The sequence below is a fragment of the Euphorbia lathyris genome, chromosome 9 (genome assembly GCF_963576675.1).
Source record: "Euphorbia lathyris chromosome 9, ddEupLath1.1, whole genome shotgun sequence".
NCBI classification, from domain to species: Eukaryota; Viridiplantae; Streptophyta; class Magnoliopsida; order Malpighiales; family Euphorbiaceae; genus Euphorbia; species Euphorbia lathyris.
Genome location: NC_088918.1, coordinates 50,168,410 through 50,177,031, shown reverse-complemented (window position 1 = coordinate 50,177,031; position 8,622 = coordinate 50,168,410). Strand labels below are relative to the sequence as shown.

The 8,622-nt window shown below is 31.0% G+C and overlaps 1 protein-coding gene across 2 annotated transcripts; it reads right to left on the bottom strand.

The window, feature by feature from the left end:
- Positions 1-499: 499 nt before the first annotated feature.
- On the bottom strand, positions 500-7,249 carry LOC136206073 (uncharacterized). Of its 2 annotated transcripts, XR_010676206.1 has the most exons (5): positions 6,785-7,249; positions 6,447-6,500; positions 2,358-2,483; positions 1,477-1,775; positions 841-974 (listed from the first exon to the last, which is right to left on the bottom strand). XR_010676206.1 is itself a non-coding variant. In XM_065996989.1 (4 exons), exons 1-4 carry the CDS (start codon positions 7,124-7,126, stop codon positions 786-788), a joined length of 711 nt encoding a protein of 236 aa, XP_065853061.1. In that variant the 5' UTR covers positions 7,127-7,245; the 3' UTR covers positions 500-785. The 2 variants fall into 2 exon arrangements, 1 of the variants encoding a protein (XP_065853061.1); XM_065996989.1 differs by lacking the exon at positions 1,477-1,775 and having other exon boundaries at positions 500-974; positions 6,785-7,245.
- Between the last annotated feature and the right edge of the window lie 1,373 nt (positions 7,250-8,622).

Here is an 8,622-nt window from a genome sequence, read left to right as displayed (position 1 = left end):
ATTCTTACTTATAATTAAAGGTTTCATATTAATTGAAATCATTATATAATTAATCATTAATAATTAAGAATCATCTTTTTTGCATAAAAAGTAATTTTATGAAAACAGTCTTAAAAGTAAATGTAATGATCCAAGTCATAATGGGTAACCTTAGAATAAAAAGTATGAACAGAAAACAACCCTTAGAAATGATGACGGGAACATAAATGAATTGAATCTCACATTAAAAAATATTAGTAACATGTAAATAAATTTTAAAACCGTAGTTCAATAAGTTAAATTTGAACCAAAATGGATAATTTATACATAGTAACTCTTGCAATTGGTATCAAAACCGACTTTCCACATACATACTAGACCAAACCAAACTATTAACCATAAACAACATAAATAAAATGGAGGGAGATATTTAGTATAATTTTACCCAAAAATAACCCTAATAAAATATTCTTATCAATCATGCGGACTGCGCTAACTTGAACCAATTGGGCTATTCAAATAGAGGGGAAAAACAAAACTATTTGCTTATATGATACTATGATACATTTGCAGAGTGTCCTTTTGCATTTAGTTATTCTCATTGGGGTGTAACAACAACAAAGATAGTATACAAATAAAATTCAACTATTCCTAAACATTCTGAAGCTGACACAGCTAACCACTGATCACAAAACTCAAAGAGGCCTAAGCCTAAAGATCGCATCAAATCAATGGGTCAGGTATTTTTCTGAGTGGCATACCTACCATCCATGCACATTCCCACATGAAAACAAGAGTCACTTTAATCATTTCTCCTCAAATTCGACATCGATAATATCAGGATCAGACTTCGATGATGAACTTCCTCTTCCTCTACCACCACCTCTTGAACTGAAGTCCCCTTCTGGTTGCCACACAATGTTACGACACCCTGCACACCGAATTACTTGATTCTTGTATCCAACAAATTGCCTCTTACATGCTGGACAAGCCCCCTGTCAATTTCCAGGTAAAAGAATGCTTTTTTTTTTTGTTAACAATAACTTGTCAATCATGCAGAAACTAATACAACTTGATGCATTAACATTGGATAGGGATCAACCAAGTATTGGGGTTTGACTTTATATAGGAATTTTTTTATATAATTTATCATTTTAAATACAATTCTAAATCCACTTCCATTAGCACATCTTTTTCTAATGGAGAGGATAATCCTAAGTTGAAGGATTAATTCAATATAATTAGAATATTAGCAATATTAACTAATTGAGCAAGAACTAAGACAATGATTCAACAAGATAATAGTCTAGAATTTGGAACAATTTCAGTGTATAAGACAAATGTATGCATTTCAATTTATTAAGAAAATACTTTCTCAAGAGAGTACAACTAAACTAACATAAAAGCATATTTGGAATCCTTACACTTAATATTCTTGATAATACTTGTTCGAACATCTAAGGTCTTATCACATTGGAAAATACTAGAAGATATTACCTTGATTACAGAAGCCTTCAAATTTGTGGTCAAGATATCTTATTTAGTTTCTTTCTCACACATGGTAGTTTGTATTTTGACTAAACCTGAGACTCTTGCCATCTCATCCTCTATTCTACTCAGGCACCTCATTCTTGCAACTCAAGATAAAACGTTTCAAGTAAACTTATGAAGAGGCACCTTCTAAAAACCAGCTAACAGAAAAGCTCATCGAATTCGTCATGTACTGTGAGACAGAGAAAGGGCACCTAAGACTGACACTGAGAACAACCACTTTGGCTACCTTATCTCATGTTCACCTAAAGGTAAAAAAAAAATGAAACATAAACAGATCCATGTAAATTCAGTCAGCTTGAAATATAATAATATTACAAGCAAACAGAATATTGTGTGGTTGTATACAAGGAAGAAGTAAACTGATTAAACCAACATAATTAATAAGCATAGTAAAGAATCCATCCGAGTTCCCATAGGAAAAAGGAACACAAAAATCATCTCCCACATTTACCTGCTTGGGCTGATGTGGAGATATTGACAAATAGGTAGTTCAATTATCAAATATAAACAGTAAATGTTGAATTTGGAAGGAAGGGAAAAAAATCCAGATCTCAAATAAACAAAAAAATCAAGCAACGTATTACAAATATCACCATAGAAAACCAGTGAAGGCCCATAACTCTATACATACGCATCTCATCAGCATAAATTTACAGGCCTTAAGATTTGATTATAACAACGCTGAGAAGCATCTCACTGATTTGACATATATATAACAAGCATTTATCATAGAGCTGACATCTAATATAAGCAAGAATTACCAGCAAGTATAATGCAGAGAAATTTTTTTTACATGCTAATTAATTACCATCAAAAAGCTGTACCTTAATGACAAGATTATTTGCCACAGTCCCAATGAGAAGAGGCGCAGCAAATGGCAGAATCCATGTAGCAAATATCAAGAACCGAAACAGCCACCCAGAGAATGCAAACCATAGAAAGAAAAGAGTCTGTCAACATGGTAAATAAAATATATTAATAAATCAAATCGCACGAAGTAATTTACAAAAATAGATAAATAGGAAATTCCCATTACTGGACAAAAGAACTCAATATGAACTCTAACAATCAGAAATGTTCATTCATTAAACTTGTAGAATTCTTCTCACATCTTGAATAAAATCTTAATTTACCCATCAACTCACACACTAGTTCTACTGAATTTCCACTCTGGAACTCATAAATTATTTATATGTTAGTCAAATGACACCTGATTTCACAGTACTTTGAAGGATGTAGTTCACACCAAGAAACTCACAATTAGTTAAACTACTGTAACAAATCACACTGATAGTGATAAGAAAAGGGCTGCAAATGATCAGTTGCTGAATTCTGAGAACATTTGGCATCAAATTCTAGAAGGGAGAGGGGTAGACATGGTCCAGGCGAGCAGTATAGAAAAAAACATTTTAAATTAGTTATGCTTAGCTGTATCTAGGGGAAGTGAGGAAAGTTCAATAGCATTTCTGATGGTAGTAGGAAGTGAGGAAAGTTCGATTTCTGTGTAAAACTGTTGTTTGGCTCTTCATTGATGAGAAGGAGAGAGGGACTGAGTTCCTGTTGGAGTAAAATTTCTCTGATGCTGTTCTACTTATCCTATCCTTTTTTTTTTTTACTTTGTAATAAATCTCATATTTAAATTTCTCCTTTCAAAGGAAGTTCATTCAATATATTCCAGTTGCTCTCTCACAGCTGTGTTATGTCTCTATTACACACACAAATATATACTTCTACGAGCCTCCAAAGATAATATTGACTCAAACACAACACATTCTCTGCTCTTCTTTATACGTTACACCATCAGTCAACACTCTTGTCACTTTTCTTCTCCCAGTCAAAAACGGATATGTATGCTCTTGTTCTTGTTTTTTCTCCATCTTAAAATTACCCTTCTCTTTAACTCAATTTATTGGTAAGCATGGTATTTCACAGTGATCTTGCATCTTTTCTCCATAAATCATCCTTCTTGCTGAAAAATTCATTCCTTATGACCTCCATTGTACATGTTATTTTAATTAACAGTAACCATTCATTGTCAAGTTTACTTCTCCCATATTGTAAACACGGAACAATAATTTCACATGCATCAATGAAATAGAATTCAGATAAAGCAGCAAATTATAGCCTATAACCAAATCAACAAAACACAAACCAAAAAAAGGGAGAGCATCACAATTTTTCTATTTCCATAAGGAATTGAAAATTTTCAAAACACATCCAAAATGAAAAGCATAATAGAATCAAAATATGTTCTTTTTTTACATTTTTGTAAAATATAGCACTTGAACACTTAGTTGCTTTTCTTTTCCTTCTTCCGGTGGTCTTTGATTCTCATTCTGATTTTGATTCTTTTCATATTTTGTATTTAATTCTTTTAATATATGGTATATCACATGCCTCTGATGCAGATAAATGTTCACTATTTGCAGAATGAGCACTTAGCAATTAGATAACAGCATAGCTGTTAAAGGTGCACCTCACTCAAGGCTCAAGGTCTTGAGCCTTGAGTGCAGAAAGTGAGGCGTTGTACAAAAGGCTCTCGCCTTGTGCGCGTCGCTTGTGCCTCAGAGCCTGGATCAAGGCACGCCTTAGGGTTTTCACTAGGGTTTTTATTATTTTTTACTGTTTTCTGTAAAATAAATTGTTTGAATAATCTCAACCACTAATCTAATTTAAATAAGATCAATCTTAACCCTTGATCTAAATAAGAATATCAAGAGTCATAACTAAATATAGAAAGAATAGAGAAGGATTAAGAGCAGTCATGTAAAGAAAGAAGAGCAGTCACATAAAGAACTAAATATATGATAATTATTATTAGTTTTTTTTTTTTTTTTGTGTGTTCTTTTTTGATTGACAATGAATGGTTACTAGTTTAGTAGCATTAGTTATAGTTAGGTACTTAGGTTAAAACGTTAAGTATATGTTAATGTCTCTATGAAGTATGAACTTAACTTGGTGTTTTTGACATTTATGATTTAGTATTATGTTTTTTTTTATGTGGTTTTGTTTCGTTTGTATGGTCATAAGTGTGTTTTTTTTTTTTATGCTTAACTAGTAAAAGAGTATATTTTTATTTTATGCGCTTTGTGTTCCTAAGGCACGCGCCTCACCTTGCACCTTGAGCGTAGGCTCCAGGACGCTTAGCGCTAAGGCGCCTTGCGCCTTTAACAACTATGGATAGATAACAGGAAAACACAGCTGCCAAAATGACTTAAATGACATTAGATGTTTGCAGCTCACACGAGCATTAGAGATATTTAATTCTTGAAAACAAACCCACTTCACTGATATAGTGACAAAAATCATGCATGATTTATCTGTTCTGAGATACCTTTGGTGCATTTCTCCGTCCGATATCTTTGTTTTCTTCTAAGTTGAGCATATCTATTTGGATTAGGTTTCAATCATTCTTCATAGTTTGAATTCTTCCTTAGTAATGATATCACATTTGTTATACGACTTGGTATTCTGGTCCAATAACATTTTGGGGGAACATAAAGCAAGTCATTTATGGCCGTTTCCTTTTCATACTAACTTAGTAAATGTTTGTTTTTTGAGATTACAATTTGGACTGAAATATTTTCATAAAATTTGAGACTTTCACATAGTTCTTTGAAGTGTGTGCTGTTGTATACATCTTGAAGGACTAGAGCCACTCTATTACTTTAGGAACAATTTAGCTGTTTTGCATTCTACGCTACAAAAGGCCCAATATTTACTACAATACTCTTCAAGAAAAAAAATTAAGTTGGGAAAACTATGATTTCAAGTGTCTTACACACGTGAAGAATTTTCCAATTCACTTGCCACTTTTGAGAAAAGGCTGAGGTAGTGTTTGATAAGTTAAAAGATAAACTTAAAATTAATTGATTAAGTGCTTATAATCTTTATTTGATAACACAACTTAAAGAATTAAATTGACTCAAATAACCACTTAATCTAATAAGTTAAAATATTTAACTTCAAATTTTAAGTTAAAATTACTAATAATACTATTCTAATTTCTTATACAAGAAGCGATTTATATACTCTTCAAATCAAATATAAATATATTATTATTTTTCACAGAAAATAAATATATATATATATATATATATACATTGAGGTTTTGTATTTTAAGAAGCTTTTACTTATCAAACAACTCTGTCATTTAACAATTTCATTATTTATAATACTCAGCAGCTAAACTTTAGTATTTGTTTTTTCAGCAGTTTTACCAAACAGACTCTTAGCCAGCCTTGTGTAAATTCATTGTCATATTATTAGACAGCCAATATTTTGAATGCATAGATACTTAACTCAACGAGAACTTAACAGCCTCTTATCCAGCCTTATGTAAATTCAGTATCCAAATTGTAAGCGATCAAGAGCTGGAGTGTCTATGTTAAGAAAGCCCACCCGGTATTTATATTTTCAAAAGACTAGACAATCAAATAATTGTCATATGATCAGATAATCAATATTTTGAATGCATAGATACTTTTATTCAACAATAAATTAACAAATATTAAGTACGAGTAGAAATGTTGAAATATGATCAAACTTATTCATAGAGTACAAAACTTGAGTTTTATTTGTGACAGTAGATATGATAGCAAATAGTTCCCGTAGGCAATTGTAGTCCTTTAACAAATTTACTAAAGGTTTCTCAAAAACATACATAAAAAAGTTAATACTAAATAAATCCATGCAACGTAGCATTCACTACTTGTGGTAAATAACTCGGAAGATCAATGAAATGATAAGAAAAGGTTGTTGGCTAAGATTCTATTTTACAGGCTACCTCAAAAAGGCCAGTGACCAACATTCAATCATTCACAGAAATGAAAACAAGGACCAAACATCTTAAAAATATCAATCAACAGCCAAAATTTCATTTCGGTAGTAAGTAGTGAAAAATAAATACTCACAGCAAAACCCCTTCCCAATGGGCTATCTAGAAAACCATCGAGCTGCCTCTTATACTGCAAGAGTTACAAAAATGACAATAAGATTACCAAATTCAACAAGATGAATTAACTCTTAGTTCCTGAATAATTGGTAACAAACAGAGTGAGGATAAATATAAACAAGAAAAAATAAACATTGAATTTGAAATGAGAGAAATACTGATATGGACATGATTGATATTCACATAGTTCTGTCTCCAAATATTTTCAAACATCAGCTGTACTGATTGGTATTCGAAATTTTGAACAACTTAGGCTATTAAATCAGAAGTAGCAACATTCAAAAGAAAGAAACAAACCCTAGGCCAATTTCTTCTAAAATCCATGGCAAAGACGCGCCATCGAACACCAATTGCGAGTTCTCTATCAATCTCACGGGCACGGTCAGCGGCAGATTGGGCAACAGAAGTAAGACGCCGCGAAACAGAGTATCTGCGGTCAAGACGCTCGGCGGTCTTCCTTGCCTCATACACGAACAGCTCAAAGCCATCATTTGCGCTGCGCCAAGCATTTCTGGCAAACCTGTCGAAGTCACTACGCTGGAAAGCGCGAACAGTGACTACATGGCTAAACTTTACTGTACGGCGCCGGGGAAGGAGCGTGGGGAGCAGTGGCTGTCGCGATGGAAGGGTTGTGGCCATGACCACAGAGACGGTGAAAACAACTGAAGATATTGAAGGCTAAAACAGCCTTCTCAGTTACGAAATCGATCCATGGAATCCGAAAGAAATATGGCTGATGCTGGTATTCAAACCGGATGCAGGATATGATTCCAAGGAAGGGTTCCACCTGATTCTACCCGCCAATATAAAAGGATGAACTAATGGGCTCAAACATGAATGGCCCATTTCAATAGATGAAATTGATGCAAAATACAATATAAATTGATGCAAATTATTATGTCAAATAATAATTTGAAGTATGTTAAATCAAGAAAATTATTATTTTTAATATTTTTAAGAACTGAGATTTTATAAATTAGAGGTTTTGTGATATAGTTTTTAGATTAGAATTTATGAATTATAATCTAAAATTTATAAATTAGAGTATAAAACATATTTTATTTGTGATATATAAAAATAATGGTATATTTAAAATTAATTTTTGTAGTATGATTTAATTATAATTTTTAGGGTAAATAATTATAAGGTCCTTATGTTTTTACTTAACACGCTAGTAAGTCCATCATATTATTATAAGGTCTTTAAGTTTTATCTTAATCAATTATTTAGTCCTTCCATTTGTTTTTATAAATGAAAGTCTAAAATTGCCCCTAATTATATACATAAAAAAAATATCTTTTAGTTTCAAATTTAATCTAATTAATTTTAATAAAGTTTTTGAACTACATATGCATCGAAATTAATATATTTGAAAAAATATATTATTAATTTTCTTAAATTATAATTATTTTTTCCTTTATTTTTAATATAATATCTTTAAACTAACATTAAATATTATTATAAATTTTTTAAAAATCATATATTTTTCTTCATTGGTAAAATTTATTAAAATTGTAAAAACTTTTACAATGATAGTCTTATTTCTATTTTAATAATTTTTGAAATATTTTTCATTCATTTTTTTAGTCAACAAATTTTACGTTATTAAATTAAAATTAATAAATCAATTATTTTATATATTGGAGTTTATATTGGAGAGGTTGTGTTTATGTAGGAAAAAGGAGAAAAAAAATATATAATATAAAAATAGATGTTTTATCATTAAAACATAAAATAAAGGGTAATTTTAGTATTTTAAAATTTATTTAGCATAGTTTGACCATTGACCCAAGCATAAGTACTAAGGAGTTAACAAAAACAAAAACTGGAGGACTATATAATTATTTCTAAAAACACAACGATTAAATAGTGTATTAGATAAAAATACAGAAACTTTATAATTATTTACCTTAATTTTTATAACTAATATGATTTTTGTATAAAAATCTTGCATAAAACATCGGAAAACAAGTTAGGGAGGTTATTTTTATTTGTAACGGTTCGGACAAATAGCATCTCAGTTAAACGTTTCAATCTTTAAAAATAAATATTTATTTGCTTTCAAAAAAAAGTAAATGCTCATGTTAGCTAGCAGTCCCTTACGACGGCGAACAGGATTCCGTTTCAATCAATTT

What these genes read in the sequence shown, in the direction of transcription:
- LOC136206073 (XM_065996989.1), bottom strand. Translation starts at nt 7,126, where the DNA reads ATGGCCACAACCCTTCCATCGCGACAGCCACTGCTCCCCACGCTCCTT. An exon ending in TTAGAAGAAATTGGCCTAGG is followed by an intron (nt 6,501 to 6,784) that starts GTTTGTTTCTTT and finishes TAACTCTTGCAG; the next exon opens with TATAAGAGGCAGCTCGATGG. An exon ending in CATTGGGAAGGGGTTTTGCT is followed by an intron (nt 2,484 to 6,446) that starts GTGAGTATTTAT and finishes CCATGTTGACAG; the next exon opens with ACTCTTTTCTTTCTATGGTT.